This window comes from Sardina pilchardus, chromosome 22 (assembly GCF_963854185.1).
Source record: "Sardina pilchardus chromosome 22, fSarPil1.1, whole genome shotgun sequence".
NCBI classification, from domain to species: Eukaryota; Metazoa; Chordata; class Actinopteri; order Clupeiformes; family Clupeidae; genus Sardina; species Sardina pilchardus.
Genome location: NC_085015.1, coordinates 19,468,851 through 19,491,042, shown reverse-complemented (window position 1 = coordinate 19,491,042; position 22,192 = coordinate 19,468,851). Strand labels below are relative to the sequence as shown.

At 42.8% G+C, this 22,192-nt stretch overlaps 1 protein-coding gene across 1 annotated transcript in view; it reads left to right on the top strand.

Moving 5' to 3' along the window:
- The window catches only part of scn4aa (sodium channel, voltage-gated, type IV, alpha, a), a 40,696-nt gene that overhangs the window by 2,602 nt on the left and 15,902 nt on the right, over window positions 1-22,192 (top strand). Inside the window, exons 2-13 of the mRNA XM_062525980.1 lie at window positions 12,434-12,740; window positions 13,747-13,865; window positions 14,539-14,628; window positions 14,965-15,093; window positions 16,110-16,201; window positions 16,776-17,057; window positions 17,538-17,601; window positions 18,400-18,541; window positions 18,894-19,094; window positions 19,524-19,682; window positions 20,077-20,206; window positions 21,595-21,833. Of these exons, the coding sequence (XP_062381964.1) occupies window positions 12,483-12,740; window positions 13,747-13,865; window positions 14,539-14,628; window positions 14,965-15,093; window positions 16,110-16,201; window positions 16,776-17,057; window positions 17,538-17,601; window positions 18,400-18,541; window positions 18,894-19,094; window positions 19,524-19,682; window positions 20,077-20,206; window positions 21,595-21,833 (1,905 nt within the window). The 5' untranslated portion in view covers window positions 12,434-12,482. The remainder of the gene's footprint in view (window positions 1-12,433; window positions 12,741-13,746; window positions 13,866-14,538; window positions 14,629-14,964; window positions 15,094-16,109; window positions 16,202-16,775; window positions 17,058-17,537; window positions 17,602-18,399; window positions 18,542-18,893; window positions 19,095-19,523; window positions 19,683-20,076; window positions 20,207-21,594; window positions 21,834-22,192) is intronic.

Sequence of the window (22,192 nt, the reverse complement as noted above, 5' to 3'; positions counted from 1 at the left end):
GATGATAGTCAGATGATTAATCTGTCAGTTATTTTCCTGATTAATCGATTAATTTGTTTGTTACTTCGTTTGTTCAATAAACTGGACGGAAATGCTGAAGAATCTTGGTCAGTCGACCAAAGGTCAAGATTATGACCTCAAAAGCCTTATTTTGCAGCCTGGAGATCTAGTCTGGAACACCACATAACCATTTCCCTCAGACAAGAACAAGGTCAGGCCAATCAGAGACGAGAAGGGAAGATGAAAACGAAACGAAAAAAAAAAAAAAAAACAGAAGCAGCGACACCTGCAAACATAAAAAATGCAAAAACATATTTACAGCAAAAGGTAGACCCACATACATTGTTTGCTAACTGTTCATGCTGTTTATTTATCACTCATTTTTTAATGTTTCGGGGAAGTAGGAAGTAACGTTAGGAATCTCAGATCAATGCGATTGGCAAGGCTGGACGAATGAAGTTAGTGAATGTCGTGATGCAAGTGTTGGACACAAATCCCAATCATAAGTCACCAGACTCTATTCACTTTGTTTTGTCCACACTCTAAAGATAGGCTTACTGTACTGTGAGGTGTTAGTAAAGCAGAAATGAATGAATTTTAAGAAACTTTTAAATGAATTTTAAATGACACAAATGGATTGACCAATTACCAGAAATAGTTGTTGATTTTGTTTGATTGTTGACAACAAATTGATTAATCAAATTGTTTCAGCTTTGATATGGATATTTTATGGCAGACAGAGACACATAAATGAGTGAGGATGTCATGCACTGTACTGGGTAGAATAAAACCCTTCCTGTGTTAAATCTGATTTAGCCTACTGGATGCTATAGTCTACAGTGAGATGTGTCAAGTCCATACTGTAGTGTTGATAGTGTTTATACTGGGAATGGCATGAATGTAAATGTCTTTTTCCTTCTCTGGATTCCTCTCTGTGCCTCAGTGTGGATTGTGAGGGCCTGGTGGTCGTGGTGGTTGTGGGGGTGGTGGTGAGGGGGTAGTCGGGGGCTTAGCGGGGCCTAGCCCCCTATAGAGGCAGCAGGGCAAGGTTAAGCAGGGGGTGGCAGGGTGTTGAAGAGACTAGTGTGTGGAGGGGGCTGGGGGGCACGGCCTATGTCACCAGGCCACGCAGATAAAGAGCCCTTGTTTGCACAGGGGATCCTTCGTTTACAGCTTACCACATACCAGACATGGCTATAGGTGTGACAACATGGACACAGTGTGGATTGAGACGCACTCAGACTGTCCCGAGTTGGGTGGGTTGGGTGGGGGTGTTTAGAGCGAGTGTGGAGTTCCTATGGGCTACGTACTGACAGGTGTGGTTGTGAAGTTTAAGCCGTGAATTGTAGCGGGGGATTGTTGCAGTGCATGCTTGTGGGATTAGATTCGATGCCATACTTTAGACGAAAGGAACGTTACTAATTTTAAGGGTTTGTACCTATCCACGTTGCTATTGAGAGATGGTTGCCTTTTTACGATAGCAACATGCCCTCTCCACTGAGGAAAATGCTGCATTTGGACAAGGCTACATATAGGTCTACTACAGTATGCACGCTTGTATGTGTGGTTTAAAAATAGCCTTCTAGTCCATCTTGTATTATAATAGAAAAAGATTAGATGAATGCATTAATTGACGTATTCTTTTATTCCATATTGTCCTTTAAAACTATTTCCAGCTTACTTCAGCTGCTCACTTATGCAAATACACACCAAGCTGTTACAATGTGTAGTTATCTAACATGCGTGCTGTACTATTTAGTTAGGTAATGAGTTCATACTAACAAAGGCCACTTAAAATAAAGTCAGATCCACTTTTGTGGTGGTTTCTTCCCTGGAGGAGAATTCGGACAAATCTGTTACATCCTCTCCTTGCTGAGATGGTTACGGCTTTTTCTTTCCCATGAGCTCATCGTAGGTGATGATTGTCTGTGTGCCAGAAATCCAGCGCCTGTTTCGTGTAGCCTGGTTTCCGGAGAGGAACCTCAGAGCTTGCATTTTGAAACCATCTAGAGTGGCAGGCGAGTGTCTGATATACTCTGGCTATATCCGGCGCCGAGTGGACCCGTGGCTTTCAGTGACATGACAAGCGACACGTATGTGGATGTGCCTGCGCTTGAGTTACCGTTCATGTTTCCTTTCATAGGGAGCTGTTATGAGAGGAATTCACACAGTCTAAAATACACCCTAATCAATACATTCAATAAACTAAATTGTGTGAATGTGTGTTACGTTTTATGCTAACTGACCTCAAGTGGTAATTGATTCAAGTTATTTGTTGATTATTTAACAACATAGATAGTAAGATACTTGGTAGACTGGAACTTGGTAGAAAGTTTCATTTCTTGAAACTGTTGTCATAGCAGTCTTTACTGGGAGGCTTGTGATTAGGTTTACCTTCAAAAGTTTGAGGCATGTCAGGAATGAACAGGCATCAGGTCATTCTTGGTTCTCGGTCAATTGCTTGCCAAGCATGTTTATGATTCAAAGGGACTTTTGCACCAATAACGATAACTATAACAAAATATTGTTCTTGTTAACGTTCCCATGATGACGGGAACGTTTATGTGGGAACGATGACGTTCCCACATAAACTATAACGATAGCGACATGAACGTTATTGTTGGTCATCACTTTCAGAGCGAATTTTAGAACGACCGCCGATTAGAACCCATCACATTCATTTACACAAAGAGAGACTTTGCTTTTCGTTGGTCAGTGTGGATGCCTTTATCGTTATGGTTATAGTTATCGGCCCTGCCGTGAACGGCCCTTTACAGTGATGGCAGTAAACATTGAAATTGAATTGAAATGATCAGTTTATAAGTCATGGCGCTTAACGGAATACAGATTTATATAGAGTGAAGGGGTTGTGTGAGTATTTAGTAAGTATGTCCCTTGAATGCACACCAAATTATCTTTTTCTTTTAAACTTAAAGGGTCACTGCACCCTAAAATAGGTTTTTTGAGCTGTTGATTGATTGAAAATACTCATAAGTGGTGAACTGTACTATTACCAGGGTTAATATTGACAAACGCCCCAACACCTGCTGCCCTGATTAGCCTACCTGTGATAAGCCATGTCTGCAGCACTCATTCCCAGATTGACACGAAATCACCATGGTTGATTGGTTGCAGCAGTGCTGCACTCTCTCTCCAAATTTCAGAACGTCTCGCCCATTTTGAAAGCCGTTTTCAGAAATGTGAAGTGGGTGGAGTTATGGGGTGAAGTAACTCTTTAACTGTAAAGGTTTTGATCTGACATTACGTGTTGCCATCTAATGCGGTCACAGTTAATATCAGGTCACCAAGTGGGCATTTGCCACCCCAGTACTGCCACAAATGTTAGCTTGTCATCAAGGAACATTTAAGTGCTTTATCAAACACTGAGCGGGACATCGCAAACTCTCACCCGACACCTCTCTACTTGTCCCCTCCTGCGGGTTGATGTTGACTTTCCACCTCTATTATCAAAACAAGCAAACCTCTTATAGCACTGGGAGAGCTCAATTTTAGGGTGTGTGTGTGTGTGTGTGTGTGTGTGTGTGTGTGTGTGTGTGTGTGTGTGTGTGTGTGTGTGTGTGTGTGTGTGTGTGTGTGTGTGTGTGTGTGTGTGTGTGTGTGGTAGCAGTGGAAGGAGTTCAGTCTCACAAACCTCTTGACTGACATCTTTACATGATGCGATCAGGAAATGTCTTCAATAATCCGCGGGTGAGGTGAGGGCGGAGGGGTTGGGGTGTGGGGGTGACACATCCGTCCCCAGGTTGGATATTTTAAGTTACGTCTGCGTCCACAAATCCCCTCCATCATGGGATGAAGAGTATCAGTGCTGAGGAAGGATGGATAAGGTGCGGGGGGGAGAGGTTACACAAATGCTGTGGTGGGAGAGAGAGAGAGAGAGAGAGTGAGGAGAGAGGGAGAGACGAAAAGGGCTTGTGATGTAGTGGAGAGGGAAAGTTATATAGAGACATGTGGAGAGTGAGAGTAGGGGGGGGGGGGGTTGTGGTGGACAGAGGAGAGAGAGTGAGAGATGCATGAGGAGAGAATGATAGAGAGACATGGAGAGAGTGATAGAGGGAGTTTCAGATGGATAATACTGATGCAGAAATAAAAGAAGCATAGAGAAGGCAGGGAAAGGAAGCAACATGTATATATAGGCTTGAATGATGCAGAGACTATGGACTATAGAGTGAAAGATATAGAGACGGGAGAATAAGAAAAGGTAGATACAGTAGATATCCCTAACAGAGAGATAGATGAAGAAAATGTGTGGAGCTAGAGAGAGAAATGTTCTACAGAGAAAGATGGTCTGATGGAGAGAAGAGATAGCTCATGTGAGGAGAGATAGACATGTAGAGAGAGAGAGATTGATAGACAAGGTAGAATATATGCAGATAGAGAGGGAGACGGTTAGAGCTTTGTTATGTGCAGATGAATAGATATGAGGTGGATCTTATGAGGAGAGAGCAATGTTATGTACAGTAGATAGATAGATAGATATAGATAGATAGAACATGTGAAAGCGAGAGAACAAGGTACGTTATATAGATAGATAGATGAATAGAACATGTGAGGCAAGAGAACGAGAGACGTTATGTAGATATATAGAACATGTGATGCAAGAGAACGAGACACGTTATGTAGATATGTAGATATATAGAACATGTGAGGCAAGGGAGCGAAACACGTTATGTAGATAGATAGATATATAGAACACGTGGGGCAAGAGAATGAGACACGTTATGTAGAGAGAGAGATAGATGGGTATAGAGGTGGGTAAAGAGGGCACAGCGTTCGAATGCCTTCTTAACGGTCTCACCCAGAATGGCACAGTGAAGCCTAATAGTTGTGGGAAAACTGACTGAGCACCAGTCTCTTGCAGACTTGCCCACCCCCCCAGCAGTGGGGGCTCTCTGTGTAACACACGCCAAGAGGGGTAGAGGGAGGGTGGTGTGTGTGTCCACGGTTGGGTGGCTCTGTGCAAGACGGTGTGTGTGTGTGTGTGTGTGTGTGTGTGTGTCTGTGTGTGTGTCTGTGTGTGTGTGTGTGTGTGTGTGTGCCTCTCTCTCTCTCTCTCTGTGTGTGTGAGAGAGCGAGAGAGAGAGAGAGAGAGTATGTACTGACAGTAATGTAGAGCTGGCAATAGATAAAAGAGTAGAAATAAGGGCGAGTTGCATGCTCTAGCCTTACTAGAGGTCATGGGGATGCAGGCTGGGTTGACAGGGAATGTATTACTATGAATTAAGAAAGTTATTAGTTACCTGAATGCGGTTTGTGGGCTATTCTAAGGAATACAGTCAAAGTCAGATTATGTTTCATTAATCACACACATTATGATTTGGAATTTAACCACCAACTATTATTCATATTCTAAATTCTATATATAGATAATAGTAGTATTGCGAGTGCAGTGAAGTTGTTTAAAAAAGGGAGAGCAGTGTTAGTAGTTTAGAGTTTGTTATGGAACTGACTTGGCATAAGTGAGTCTGGCCTTTTTTAGTTGCTGAGCAGAATGTAGAAAGGCAGATTGTTCTGTGATTTTCTGCTGTTGGTCTATACAGTATATTTGGCCAATCGTTTAATGTTAATGATCTGATTTGGAGTTGGTCTATTCATAGTTTTACTATTTATAAATAGAAAGTAATTAATTGAGTTTGTGATTTGGTTTTCTATAGACAATTAGTGTTAGTGTTAGGTAGTATTGTTGGATCAGAAAATATTTTGCTGATTTGCCATTTGGTTGCCTTTTTTGGTAGTTGTGATTTATTATCACAACTTATTTATTGTTATTTAACTTTATTTATTAGTTATTTTAGTGATACAGATTATCTTGCCCAGATTGTAGTATCCCAGTAGACTGGGCAAACCCAGCCTGATCTGCCATTGATTGGATTTCGCCCTGCAGCTCAGGCTGGAAACCTGCACATTTATCTCTCCTGCTTCCTGTTCATGTTTGCTGGAACCAATCATAAACTGGTTTATCCACCAGGCACACAGGGATCGTTGGTCTGATTGGTTGAAGGACTATCCAAGCGTACAGAGTCATTTGAACTATGCCCATTTGATCATGCCTCTTGAGCAGTAGAAATACAGTGCAGACCTCCCTACTGATGTTCAATCTTAAAAGAGCTTAGTCTGGTGATAATCAAACTACGATCTCAGGACGGCCTGTAAAGTTTTCAGAGATTTAGGTTAACAGGCTAATGATTGTGATGATCTGGTGATTTGAGTTATCTTTATATGTTTATTAATAGTTTTAATGATGTGGGAGTATTTCGTGATTTTTGTGACATGGGTTAGCTTGTACAGTAGATGGTCTTGACTAGCGATATTATTTTAATGAAGCTATTTGGTAGTTTCAGGGGTTCCGATAATTATGCAGAGGGTAGACAATAGTTCAATTGATTCTGGTGAGCCTATTGACTGAGGGTCTCAATCAGTGACTAGTGAACTTGCTGAACATTATTCTGTTGTTTGAGTGATTCTGGTGGGCTTGCTGGTGACACTTTGTCGCTTAAGTGATTCTGGTGAACTTGCGGAACACTATTTTGTTGTTTGTTGGAAGTGATTTCATTCCGGTGAGGTTGTCGACGCTATTCTGTAGTTTCATTGATTCTGGTGAACCTGCGGTGGACGTCCTGTAGTTTTCCGTGATTCTGCCGAGGACTCCTCAGTGGTGGTGGTCCGTGGGCCTGGTGTACGGGTCTGTTTATCGGTGGGATGTGACGGAGAGAAGGAGGCCAGCGAGAGTCAGGAATGAGCGGAGTCATCGTGCTTCTGTAATCCGACGCCCAACCGTGATGGCCCACAGCAGCTGGGCAGCCACCGTATCTGTGTGTGTGTGTGTGTGTGTGTGTGTGTGTGTGTGTGTGTGTGTGTGTTAGATAGATAGATAGAGAGAGGGAGAGAGCGAGAGAGACTGTGAGTGTGAGTGAAAAAAGAGATTGCGAGGATAGAGAGAAAGAGTGACGATTAGAGAAAGAGTGAAGGAGAGAAATGAGAGAGCTCAAGTGTGTGAGGGTATGCTTATATGTGTGTGTGTGTGTGTGTGTGCGCGCGCGCCCGCGAGTGTGTGTGTACAAGCCCTACTTGCCCTCCCTGATTAGCAATGCTGCTGACAAAAAGAATCTTGAATCCAATGCGTGTGTGTGTGCGTGTGCGCTCCATACAGTGTGTGTCAATGTATCTGAGTTCATACAGTATGTGTGTGTTTGTTTCATGTGTTTTATGTGTGTGCGTGTGTGTGTGTGTGTGTGTGTGTGTGTGTGTGTGTGTGTGTGTGTGTGTGTGTGTGTGTGTGTGTGTGTGTGTGCATGCATGCGTGTGTGTGTGTGTGTGTGTGTGAGCGTGCCCACCCAATGGAGTGAGTGCTGGAGGGAGTCATTGGGAGAGAATGCTTGATTGCAGGCTACTGTATACTGATACCCTATGATCCCAGCTCCCAGGTCAAATGGAAGCTAGAATGCCACTGCTACTGTCTAAGTAGTACTACACAAAACAACATGCACCCTCCCTTTAGCAACACGTCTCTTTTCAGATGGCACTAGTGTCTCACTTCAGTGCAGGCATGTAGGTTTTGTGGATCCCTTTGCAAATTCTGTCCACAAGTAAAGTTCTCCTACACAAACTTTAGCCATTCTCTGGCTTGTGGGAGCATTGAGGAGACTTGTGTTCATGTTTAAGGTCCATGTAGTCACATTTCAGAACTACGACTGCATTTTGCCCATCATTCAAATAAGGATCTGATGTGTTTACACTCTGATAACAAATGTGTTAGAAACAACAAACTGTTGGTCCCTATCTGGGCCTGCTTTCTGTTGTTACCCGGCCATAAAACCCTGTCCACACAAAATGGCCGCCTTGGGCCGCTCTCGCAAATTGTAACCTCAACTGCTCCAGCAGCTCAGCACTGGGGGCCCTTGTAGGTCTCCACTGCTGACGGAACATGCCGGAGAGATAGAGTGAGAGAGAGAGAGAGAGAGAGACGCAAGATGTGAGCAATGTGAGCCAGCCATCCAACAAGCCAGCCAAGCCAATGGAGGTTGGGGCGGGGGTCGGGGGGTGGGGGTACATTTGGTGGTGGTGGTGGCGGTGGCGGGCGGGAGCGTCTGCTAAGCTAATAAGTAACCTGATGTGGGACAGTAATGTGAGGGTTTCTTTGGGTACTGTGGGAAAGTTCCTCCGCTGCGCTCTCTTGCTCGCGCTCCCACTCTCGTCTGAGGGCCCTGGCCTCCTCACTTTGTCATTACCTTGACACTTTTATGTGGGTCACCACTCTGGTCGGGTCCTGGGAAAGTGACTGGAGAAGGCGGGTGGCGGGTGGCGGGTGGCGCGCGGGGAGCGGTTGGTAGGGTACGTAGGGGTAAGGTATCCTATTGGGAAATGTCTACGAGCGCCCCGATAAACAGAGACACAGAGATGAATATGAAACACTGATGAAAAGTTATATGTAGTCTACAGAGATGCTGGAGCACATAGTGCAACAAGTACATACTGTAGGCCTTCATATAAACATGCATACAGCAACAAACCTTACTCTGTGCTTAGAGAGTAACTATTATGTTCAGCAAACCTTACTGTCTAAAGCTCTAATAATTAGAATGATTGCTTCATTTAAAGATAAACTTTTGTTCGTCTTTATTTTCAAACAGAAAACCATGTAGTCATATAACTGAAATTTGTCCCTAACTCGCTGCTATATTTTTAACATTCTTTTAGGCGTTCACTGTATCATCAGGTGAAGGAGTCACGCCCCCATTGACATCAGGCAACTGACCTCTGTCTGAGCATTTGATTTAGCTAGATCTCTCAATGTCGCTATCACTAATGCAGTATAGGGTGTTTATTCCCCAGAAGAACAGCCTTTTTTCATCTGACTGATTATTGACTGATCTACTGTTTACAATTGATTGGATAATTAGATTCGACCGTTTTAAAGTCCCATCCTCTGTTTCCTTTCCTGTTGAGGCAATTCGGTCTGTTACGCCTAACCCGCTTGTCAGTTGAAAAGCAAAGCATCTGCGCAGTGCCAGTTCGTAACCTGTTTTGTCTGTAGTGAAGCACAGCGAGTGGGCTTAAAGTTGTTGTAATGTGCCCTCACATTCACTACACATACTACGTGAACTGAACTCATAGTCCCCACACACGACACACGCTGTGGGTCAGTGCACCTTCATAAACACTCCATAGCACTTTTAAGGTCTTGTTACATGGGTCTTGATGAAGTCGTCAGGGCATAGTGCGGGAGTCTGAAAGCACCCAGTCGGGCTGGAAATATTTATAAGAGTAAAAAGAGCTGGAGACTAACATTAAGTCACAGTACAGATTTGATGACGTTCTTGATATGTTTTCATGGTAAGGTCTTTAAAGCAAAACGTCGGAGTGATGTTAGGCTCTTAATGGATTGTTAGATTATTATACTTCAAGGCACATTTATCCTTTTTACCAAATTATGGTCACATAGGCTACAGTGTGGTGAACCCTCTCACTTTCTGCTTATTGTCTTACCTGACAATACCATAAAATGGTGTGTACAGTACATCCACAATAAAGGGCTGTTCACACCAGGAATGATAGCTACAAGGATAACTATAGCTACAGGGGGTGAGCGTACGATATGAGCGTATACTGTACATGGTGACCAATGATAAGAAAGTGTCTCCTCATGTCGATGAATGTGAGGTTTCAAATTTGACGGTTTCTGATAGGCTGTCAGCTTTTTATCGTTCTCCGAATTGCTCTGGAAGTGATCAATACTTGACCAATACTTTTTTTTGCCATTATCGTTAAGGCTATATCGGTGTGAATGGTTGTGAATGGCCCATAAAGCCTGCGTTCCTGTGTTTACTGCCATTAAGGAGTCATTGTGTTAAGTGTCCCTCTGACCTGTGCTGTGCTTAGGACCTGCGGCGGTTGGTGAGGTTGCATGTGTTTGCATCCATCAGTGATAGGCATGGTGAGTGTAAGAGCTAAAGTGACATGTCATCAATGGGATTTACATGAAGTTCCCCCCATCAATCTTCAGCTCAGTCACTGTCCTTGACTGTCCCCTCTTCTCTCTCTCTCTCTCTCTCTCTCTCTCCCTCCCTCTTCCCTCCTCTCTCTCTCACACACACACACACACACACACACACACACACAAACACACATACATACACAAACATACACATACAAGTGCACTTATACACACACTCACACTGATAATCGCAGACATGTCATCACTGTCTCTGCCGCCCAAGCAGAGGATAAGGGTTGTTCTATGGATCAGGATCTGTCAATTCAATTTATAACGACTGAAATATATTTGGATAGCTTACATAGATTAATATGAATGGTGTTTATGTTGTGCACACATTTTTACACATAGACATCCTCATTCACATTGCTTCTGTGGTAGTTGCCATTTCCTTAGTTTACAAAACGCTTTTGCACCCCTCTTTTGTGGGGACAGATGCGTCGGAATAGGTTACCAAGTTAAACTTGTAAAAGAGAATCCCGCACACTGTCCATTATGCATGCATACATTTATTTCGAATTCACAACGTTTCGGTCATGGACCTTCCTCTTTTACAAGTTGCCATTTCCTTGCAAGCTGTTATTCACTCTCTATCTCTGGTGTCTTTTCTTTTCCCCTTATGTACTTCCTGTTACAGTATTGCAAAAGTAAACAGAGATGTAAACATGTAAACAAAAGTGGCACCTGTTGATATTTTCTCCTGCCCCCCATAGCACTGCTCTCAGCTCTGAGGTAAACTCCTGTGATTCTCAGCCCCCTCTGTGTTGCTACCAATCCCTCTCCTTCCTTCCTCTATATTCCTGTCATCCCATGCCCTCAGTTCAGTAGAGCACACCCTGTATTGGCAGGTAACCGAATACATGTATTCCAGATTACGTATTCAATAAACAAAATATGAGTAACTATTTAAATGCATGTAAGTGTGCATGTAAACAAGCTCAGTGATAGTCTAAATTGATAACCTCTCAGGGAATGACACAGTACTGTAGAATGTAAGCCAGTGGGGCCTATATCGAGCCAGCATGTTTTAGGCTAGTGTAGGTTTGTGTTTATGTTTCTCTAAATGCCTACGTGCAGACAAATATCTCTTTGACACAAGAACATTAACAGTGTTTCATAGGCTTATACTGTATACGGTATCAAACCATCCTCATTGTAAAGCAGGTTGACACTTCAGGTCTTGACTTCACGTAACTTCACATGACTGTTTCATCCACTAACATATAATGCAATGCGAGTGGACATAGAGAAAAAAGTCCAAAGCAGATCAACTCGTTTCTCTTAGCTTCTAACATTTCTCATCTTTTTTCACACACCCTGCCACACTACCTCACTCTAGAGAATCCCCAGTGGTATGGATTGAGGAAATGAGCCCTCTCCATCCCCTCCATACAAACACACACCACCTCAGGCTCATTGTAGAATAGATGCACTAAGATCTGCACTGGGAATGTGTTTGTGTTTCTGTTCCTGATCACTCCTCCTCTCTCTCAACTCCTCTCTGTCAGTCTCTCACTCAGCGAAGCTCAAACAATCCCTCCCCAACTCCTTTCTTCTCATCCTTTATTTCTCTTCAGCATTTCTCTCACCCTTATCCCTCCTTATATCCCCTCACCTCATGTTGGGGATTCAATGAGTACATGGGAGTCTAATCACGTGTCTGTGTTGGACATTGTCATAGCAGTGGTGGCAGTTTATAGCAAATGGGTGTTCAACTCCATCCCCTCTCTCTCTGTCTTCTTGCTCACAGGTGGCATAATAATGTATCCAATCCCAAAAAAACTCCTCTCTCTCTCTCTCTCTCTCTCTCTCTCTCTCTCTCTCTCTCTCTCTCTCTCTGTCTGTCTGTCTCTCTCTCCTCCACCTCCTCTCCTTCATCCCTTCTGCTCAGAGTCAAATCTCCCCAGTCAAACCCTGATTAACTCACACTCTGCCCATAACACTTTTTCCAATACACCTCTGCCCAGTTTCTGTGGCCTTTTGCCCATTATGTATAGTGCACAGCATTGCACTCCCCCCACACACTCACGCTTTTCTCTCCAACTACCCCCCCCCCCCCCCCCCAGGTCTTTCTAAGCCTTCCCAGTGTGGTGGTGTCCCATCCCTTTCTGTTTCTCATCTCTCTCCTCCTTCAGTCTTAGACAACCATTGTACAGAGGGTTGACTATTAGTGTACCTCATCGCATTTCTGTCTCAAAGAGTTTCTCCTCAGGGTTATTTGGAGAAATCTCTGCGATTATATTGATACACAGTCAAAACAATACTCAAATACAACATACAACTTCTCCTGAAGCTCTTGCAGATCTTTATCTGTATCTCAGAAATGTTTCATTTAGTTTCATGTTTCCGACCTTCACTGACTCTTATTTTGACTCCCTCTCCAGTGTGTGTTGACGTCTCTTCTTTCTCTCTCTCCTCCAGCTCTCTGTCGAGCCTCCCCGGTGTGGTGGTATCTCTTCGCGATGCGAAGATGGCCAGCCTGCCAGCTCACAAAGGCCCACATGTGCTCCGCCGCTTCACCCCTGAGTGTCTGGCGGAGATCGAGCGGCGTATCGAGGACCGCAAGCGGCTGGAGCTCGCGGGTGAAGAACCGCCGCCCGGTCCCACTGAACCCAGCAGGGACATGGAGGCCGGAAAGACCCTGCCCATGATCTATGGAGACGCGCCGGAGGATTTGCTCAACACACCCCTGGAGGACATTGACCCCTACTACAAAGAAAATCAGAAAGTCAGTGGCTGGCTAGGGTTGGGATGAGTTTTGTATGAGGATCAAGCATAGGTTTAGGATTAGGGTTAGGGTTAGGTATAGTTATGTATGAGGATCAAGTCTAGGGTTGGATTGGGTTATGTATGAGGATCAAGTCTAGGGTTGGGTATAGTTATATGAATATCAAGTCTAGGGTTGCGTATAGTTATGTACAGTATGAGGATCAAGTCTAGGGTTGGGTATAGTTCAAAATGTTTGATACTGTGTTGGTGTTTGTTAGTTCAGGCTTGTAATGTGGAAGGTTATGTTTCTCCGTGCTCTGTGGTGTCAGAGGCAGGGGGTACTGTAGGTAATGGTGGCTTGGTCAGTTAGTTCAGGCTTCTGACCACCAAGGGACAGCCTCTATTCGGTCACTCCTTCATGCGTAGCATATGAATTCCTGTCAGAATGTCTATTTAGCCCTGACTGGCAGAATAATCTGTGACTTTGTGAAGAACTTAGTGTTTGAAGTTGAATAAGCGGTTGGGGGCGGCTTGCTTAGTTGGTTCAGAGTTGACAGAAGTCCACTGAGTGTGATGAGAAAGGCCGATGAGCCCTAATAAAAGTCACCATGATCTTGACCTTGATGATCAGTCTTTGCAGTGTGTATTGCAGGAGGTCTTCTTCACATAGTTACCCCTAATGACTGTGCATAGTTCAGAGCTAATTTGCACGCCACTCTGGTTGGCTTGCGTCCTTGATGTGACAGAATCAGGACCAACGCATGTCTGTTATTCAGTGTAAAGTGAGTGAAGTGAAGTGTGAAATTGTGAAGTCGTGCATACAAATATATTGTAAACTTCTGCAAGTGATTGCTTACAGTTAGATGATGATAATTGACAACAAAAATTAAGTGGATAAGCTAACAGTAAATATAGGTTATCAGACAAATTGTTATCTCTCCAGAATACCCAGACTTTTTAAGATTGTTGCATTCCTTGTTAATATGAATAACATGCTGTTTTTTGTGTATCTCCTTGTTGTGCAGACCTTTATAGTGGTCACCAAAGGTAACACAATCTTCAGGTTCAATGCTGATCCTGCTTGTTACATTCTCAGCCCCTTCAACCTTCTACGAAGAGGATCCATCAGAATACTCATACATTCATATCCTTTCAGTTACAATGCCTACTGCTGTTCAGATCTACTCAATTCTATCTTTATAGAATTATAAAGATAGTAACTATTGACATTGTCTCAAGATGTTTCAAAAAGCATAGAGGTTGAACTCCTTTTAGCAAGCAGTCACCAGGGTACCAGGGCTAAGCCCATGGACTCCAGGTGCTGGTCCATAGATAAAACATAGACACTAGTGAGTATGCTGATAGTTAGTTAGTTAGTTAGTTAGTTAGTATTTGTTTTATAGGAATTGTGTAGCATTAGCATGTAGCACATTATTATTATATGATGAATTGATGGAAGGTTCATGTAGTTTATTCAGTAAAGTAGCTTTTACTATTTCTGTTCTGTTTTAACAGAATGTCTGTAGCTTTTATGTTATGTTTAAAATATACTGAGCAAGAACATAAAAATTGCATGGTCTATGGCTATGTTAATGCTTTTACATATTGTCAGAATAATAAAACAGAAAGGATAAGAGATCACACACACACACACACGCACACACACACACACACACACACACACACACAGTTTCAAGGTAGTCTTTGTCTCAGGAACACTGAAACAGACGTCACCCTCCTGTTTTCCTATCATTTCCATTGGTTAGCTGTCTGTCTGTGTGAACTGTTTCCTGTCCTTTCCCTTGACTCTATATTACAATATTTAGCATGATCATCATGATCACCATATTAGCGAACTGTGTGTTTATGACCATGAGCAACCCCCCGCCATGGAGCAAGACAGTTGAGTAAGTCCATCTGCTGACTTTATATTTTTATTTAGAACTTATGTTTTTTTAGAGATGTTATTTATTATATTAACCACAACACATCATTGCCTGGCCTTTTCCTACTGTTTTATGGTATTGATTGTACTTTTATACAGTTTAAGTTGAGATCATGCTTGTAGTGTTGTTAACAAACTGTCTATTACCATAAACATTGTGTACTTGTAAACTAGATCTAACTTAGGCCTTTTTTCATGCTGACTTGCCTTTGTAACGGTGCTAGTTGTGTCATTTTTTCATAACATTTGAAAAAAATCTCCACATTCACACACAAGTTGCATATGTTTGTCATTGCAGATATGTTTTCACTGGTATTTATACCTTTGAGGCATCGATAAAGGTCTTATCACGAGGCTTCTGCATCGGAAACTTTACATTCCTAAGAGATCCATGGAACTGGCTGGATTTCATGGTGATCAGTATGGCGTGAGTAGATCTGATTTTTTACAGTATTATTTAACAGTATTCTGAACTTTAACATTGTTCCTGGATTTGTATCAATCATTGACATTTGCCAATAATTCACTTGTCAAGGTTCAAGGCTATTTTGAACAGTGGGAAAAAAAATGTCTTTTACTGTCTATGGATAAAAACGAGCATTTCTGAGAGCAGCTGGAGCCGGGATAAAAGACTTGTCACAGTCAATACATCACAGTATTGTGTAGTAGTAATGTATAACATTTTGGCAATATCTGACCTTGATCGGATCAACCTGTTCTTCTCAACCTACGTCAGTGTCATTGCATAGACTGATCTGATAAGATGATGGTATGTTTCATCAAACTTCTTTGGCATATTGCTGCGCACAGATCTATGTGCCATTTAAAAGGTTGTTTCTATGTACACTTGGAGTAACTGATGCACTGATCAAGCCTCCTCCTCTCCATGACTGTTAACTTGTGCTGCCATTTAGACTGGACAGCCTTAAAAATAGCCTTCATTAAGACAGATCACTTACTTACAGCTAAGCGCACAGACTCATGTTCAACAACCAAACCAAATAAAAACTGCAGTGTGAGAAGTATTTATTGTTTAACGGGCTGGAGGGCACTCAGTTCGTGTTTCGCATGCCACTGTTTCTTTAAACACTTCTCTGTCATCATCCTCCAGTTTGACTTTACGTTTTAATATAAGCAGATACACTCTGTGCCTGTTTGAGCCTACATGTATGTGATTGTGTGTGAGCACTCTCTTTATTCTTTATTCTGTCAGATAAATTATAGTATGTTGTATGTTAGTATACACTATAGTATGAGTATGTTGATCTTCTATTTTTTTTTAGTCTGTGTCTGTGTGTGCGTGCGTGCGTGCGTGCGTGCGTGCGTGCGTGCGTGCGTGCGTGCGTGCATGCGTGCGTGTTTGCGTGCGTGCGTGCATGCGTGCGTGCGTGGGTGCATGTGTCTTCTGCTTTTATTCTGATATTTGACTGTGTTAACTGTCAGGTACATCACAGAGTTTGTCGACCTTGGCAACGTGTCGGCCCTCAGGACGTTCCGCGTCCTCCGAGCTCTGAAGACCATCACAGTGATTCCTGGTGAGTGTCACATTACTTCAGCGTACGGTACCACATGCCATACACACAAAACAGCCCACACGTTGGCAAAATCACTGCAGATGAGTAAGCATCCAGTATCCAAAGTGACCCATAGAGAATACTGCAAAAAAATGAAATGAATTCATAATATGCGCAAAAGGTGTATATATATTTTTAGTTTCTATTTTGATAGAAAATCATAATAGAACATTTCACAGTAGTAGCAACAATGACTATTGCAATAGCTATAACTACAATGGAATATAAATATGTAAATCTGTAAAATAATTGAGCAAATTGATCAGCTTAAGTCAATACGATGTTAATAAAGATCTTTGCATTATCTTACCTGAATACCTTAGTCTTGGTGGTGTTGTGTTGTGGGTGTTGCTATAGCTTAGCTGGGTAATAGTGTAAGCAAGGATTTATTTCTTCTGTCATTCTCCTTTGTGGGGGAGTATGGTTTAAAAATCCATTTTGATGTTTGACGTGATATTTTGATGTTTGTACACAAATTCTTCTCCTCAGTCATTTCCTGTCTTTTTTGTTTTTTCTTTCTTGGGGGGTGGTTAAGGTTTGAAAACCATCGTTGGAGCTCTTATCCAGTCGGTGAAGAAGATGGGCGACGTGATGATTTTGACGGTGTTCGCACTTGCCGTCTTCGCTCTCATCGGCCTGCAGCTGTTCATGGGGAACCTGCGACAGAAGTGCATACGCTGGCCCCTCCTCAACGACACCGACACCACGTTTGATGACTTCTTCAACACCACCATGGACTACAACACCACCATGGCCTACAACGCCACTGTCAACGAGACCAGCACCTTTGATTTCAAGGCCTACCTAGAAAATGAAGGTACTGTTCTATAATTGATAGATAGAAAAATATGGGCGCCGCATAAAAGTTATGTTGACAAGATGTCCTAAGGATGCAAACAGGGCAGAAATCTCAATTGTTTTGATTTTTACGTTTAGCAGACACTGTTGTCCAAAGTGACTAACATATGTCAACTATATTACAAGGTTTTACATTGTCACTAGAGCAACTTGGGGTTAAGTGTCTTGCTCAAGGGGACAACGGTGGAAGCCCGGAATTGAATCCACAACATTCAGGCTACTACATTCTAGCCCAGCTCCTTCAGCACTATGCTACCACCACCCACTACCAGCTTTTTCTATATTTCTGCCCTGACTGTATCTTTGAATTGTTCAAACAATTACAAACAATTACAAATACTCTTGTTTCTTGTTCAGGTACTGTATGAGCCTGGTTATCTTCTTCTCTCTTGATCCCTCCTTGAAGATGTATTTGATTCATTCATTTTCTCTTTTTCAGAAAACCAGTACTTCTTAGAAGGCAGCTTGGATGCGCTGCTGTGTGGAAACAGCTCAGATGCTGGGTATGTGTGTCTTTATCAGTGGCATAGGCCTCAGTTATCCTTACACAATAGCAAGGGTGTAACTTTGGGTCTACCGTTGGGGGGGTTAAACTTGTGGCATATTTATCAATTTATTTATTTATTGAATAATAAAGCGACTGCGCAAAATAGTAAACAAACTTTCGGTAGAGTACTCAGGTTGGGTAATACCAAGTAGTTGGTGGGCGGTACATTACAGAATATTTAAAACATGATGCTATTTTGCTGGAAAAAGAAATGAATAAAGAAAACGAACAAAAGTTACTCATTCAGAATATTTCATATTTAGTTTAATCTGAATTATGTGATGATATTGGGGGGGTTATATTAGCTGGATATGATTTTTTGGGGGGGTCATGACCCCTGTAACCCCCCCGCAAATTAAGCCTATGCACAACAGCCAGGCAGACTGTTTTGTGTGGGACAAAAGCCCTGGAAAGTCAATCAAACTTAATAACAAGGTAAAGTCTACTAGCTAATTTAATACCATGACCCAACGTCCTATGCACAAACGTTGCTGGTCAACTTAGTGCTCCTACGTGCCACAAGACACTTTACTTATTGAGGGACTTGAGGCACTTTGCCCGTCTTTTAAATTAGGGACCCAATTCCTTTCCTTTAGTTTAATTCAGTTTAGTTACGTTAAATCAGTTATGCTATAGTTCAGCATACATTTTCTGAGCTTTGCAATGGGCGACAGAGGGTGTTGGAAAGTTTAGCCCCAGGGCCAGGGAGGTGACGGCGTGCGTGCGGATGCTTCACTGTTCTCCCTGCTGACAGGAAGTGCCCAGAAGGATACGTTTGCATGAAGGCCGGGCGGAACCCCAACTACGGATACACCAGCTACGACTCGTTTGGCTGGGCCTTCCTGGCCCTGTTCCGGCTCATGACACAAGACTACTGGGAGAACCTCTTCCAGCTGGTGTGTATGGACTATTTATGGATATAGTATTTAACTGCCACTTTTATGTTGACTGTTTAGGTAGTACGGTATATAGACCAAGAGAGAGAGAGAGAGAGAGTGAGGAAGTGCCACCTAAATTCTTTTCAATGACTGATGCTAGGCTTGATACTTCACCCAAAAGTATCATTAATTGATTGTCACCCTTGATCTTAACTCTTAAAAGTACTGTAGTTTTCATTATCAAAATTGGGTTGCTGACCCTCTGACTGAGTATATGAGATGCTATGTATGTAGTTAGATGCATAGATTTGGGTGAAATGTCCTACTGTATATCAGTTGCCGTAGTTGTTGAGTCTCAGATTGTGTTTAGACCCTCAGGGCGGCAGGAAAGACCTACATGCTCTTCTTCGTGGTGGTCATCTTCCTGGGCTCCTTTTACCTCATCAACCTCATCCTGGCCGTGGTTGCTATGGCGTATGACGAGCAGAACCAGGCCACCATGGCCGAGGCCAAGGAGAAGGAGGAGGAGTTCCAGAGGCTTCTAGAACAACTCCACAACCAAGAGGAAGAGGTCAGGTGACGACTTCCTGTCAAACTTGCTAAAGAGAACAGGAATAGAGATTGTGTGTGGATTAGTTGTGGTTATTGCTTATTGTTATTTATTGAATTGTATGACACTTTTCTAATTTTATGACACTTGTCTAATTTATCTAATTTATATTATATTTGTATTATCTCCTAAATGTGTGTTAATTATGCTGACTATTGTTTCATTGTGACATTTGTGTGACATGTTAATTGATGTTTCTGTCATATTAACAAGTAATGCAAGATTGAATTTGGGTGGGAAAAAAATATGTGTTGATAGCAAATCTTTACATACTCTGTCTACCTACCACACCCTACTAAGTGGTTGAACCCTGGCAGGCAGTAGATTCAGTAGTGGTAGGATCTGCCTTTTCAAGCTTTGATGCTGACTTAGTCATTGTAATATCAGCAGATGATTGTGGGTAGTCAGATGTCTCTGACGAGCGGACGGAGCCGAAGTCGAGGCACCAATGACACACGCAGTCTCCAAGACAACGATGACGTCATAAAGGACTGCAATGGAAGAATAGTTCCACGATTTGTCATCAACAGAGTCTCTTCCGAAAGAGAAGTGAGGATTCTTAAAAATATATGGTGATGATTTTGGTAGTAGTAGTTATGAACATAAAGGCTTACACATGTTACACACTGTGCTATCTTCACTAGAGTGACACTTCAAATCATTCCATTTCGAACATTTCAAATTGGTAACTAGAAGGAAAATGTGTGCAGAGTAACAGGACACATTTTTATTTATTTATTATTTATTTTTTATTTCTGTTCATCGTGCTGCTGTCCTGTAATATATCTTCATCAGTGCAGGCACTTCATATATTTGGGATTTACTGGGATCTAGTAACCATTACCAGTTAAACCCATTTTAACATACAATATATTTATGTATTTACAACTTGATAATGTGTGTGTGTGTGTGTGTGTGTGTGTGTGTGTGTGTGTGTGTGTAGACATCCCCAGATGATGACAAGAGTAGAGATTTGAACTCCATTGGGTCCAAACACAGTAAGATGTACCTGGAGCCGGGCTTGGGTAAACGGACAGCCAGTGCCCTGACGGTCCTCTCTAACGCCATGGAGGGTACAGAACACACACACACACACACACACACACATGGAGCTTAACACACTGCTAGATACAAATGGGCCAGTAGCTGGGAGAATTGTGCAGTTCTTGTGCTGCAGTTCCACTTCTGGCCACACTTGCTGATGGGGCAGCAGAGAGCAATGTGTCACACAAGTTTGTGCAGTGAGAACATCTCATAATACAATCATTATTACCATCATCTTCATCACTATCATCATCGTCATCTGTTTTTACCACATAGCATAATAAATAATCCGCTTTGGACAAAGGCGTCTGCTAAATAACCATAACCATAACCATAAATAATATATGTCCCTTTTTGTCATGATTTGCTGTGATAGCCCAGCCTAGCCTATCCTTCCCTCTCTATCTCTCTCTCTCTCTCCCCCATCTCTCTCTCTCTTTCTCTTTCTCTTTCTCTGACTCCCTGCCAGCAGTTTAATTTAGTGTATCTGACCATCGCTGTGCGGCAGCGTGCTTGCGTCTGCCCCCGAGATCACTCTGGCAGCTTTTTAAATACATCAGGGCTTAGTGCTGGCGCCCAGGCCCCTCGTGGCTCTAATGTGAGCTGTAATTGACTAGATTAGTGTTCGGTAGTGGACATGCGGCCTTTGCCGGACACCGGCTTTGGGGCAGCACCGCGTGGACGGCGACCCGGGGGCAGGGATGGTAAGCGGCTGTGTGTTTGTGAGAAATCCCGATTACACGCAGGACCATGCCCTTCGCCATAGTGATAAGCTTGAGGCTATTTTCGAGTAAATGAGTTGAGTTTGTGTGGACACAAGAGCTTTATTTTTGTCAAGCCCTGACCTCATCTGTGGCTCTCATTCGTTTATATTTAGCTTCTTCAAACTTAATTGAGAGTAAGACAATTATCTCTGCAGATAATTTAATTAATTGAACTGTACGAATTTTTTTTATATATAATCTGATTAAAAAGTAAGTAAGATCTAACATCTGTATAAAGGCCGGCACCCACTAGGACACGAACGCGGTGTGACGCGACAAGAAAAAAAAAATTAACTCCATTGTTTTTTAACGGAGCAAAGCCCTCTAGAAATGTCTGCCGTGTGGCAGCTGGGTTAGAAAACTGTTCTAAAATCCTGCGCGTCAAGCCTAGACCACTGCACGCCGTGTCCGATGGGCTCCGGCCTTATAAGTTAACACCAGTTAAGTTAATACCAGTATTATGATAATAATTTTTTTGAGGAGAGTGGAACCTTTTGATCTGTCTGTCTATGTGCTACAGTAATAGTCCAAATGCCCCCCCCCCTCTCTCTCTCTCTCTCTCTCTCTCTCTCTCTCTCTCTCACACACACTCTCTCTCTCTCTCTCTCTCTCTCTCCTCCTCCTCTCTCTACCCCTCTCTGTCTGTTACACAGAGCTGGAGGAGCTTCAGAGGCCTTGTCCGCCCGGCTGGTACAAGTTCGCCGACATCTTTCTGAAGTGGAACTGCTGCCCGCCGTGGGTGGTCTTCAAGAACTGGGTGAACTTTGTGGTGATGGACCCCTTTGTGGACCTGGGCATCACCATCTGCATTGTGCTCAACACACTCTTCATGGCCATGGAGCACTACCCCATGAGCCCTGAGTTTGACCACATGCTGTCAGTGGGCAACCTGGTACGTCTCAGCCTGCCTGCCACACACCACATGGTTTAAAGTCGCATGTGTTGTTTGTTTGTTTGTTTGTTTGTCTGTCTGTTTGTTTGCTTGCTTATTAGAGGCTCGTTGACCAACAGACTAAATGCTCTTAACGAGCCAGACTTAGATGAAAATGAACCTATTAGCTTAGTTGTCCGTAGCCAGTTTTTTTTAAAAAGATACCACCTGAAATTAAAACTTAGCAAAACACTATGTGGTTTGAATTAAGGATAGACTCTGAGATTCAGGTGCTATCTGGGTTGATTTAAAGAGTCCAAGAGTCTGGTGCTGTTTAGTTGGATTTAAAGGTAGAGTCCGAGACTCAGGAGAAAGGGTTG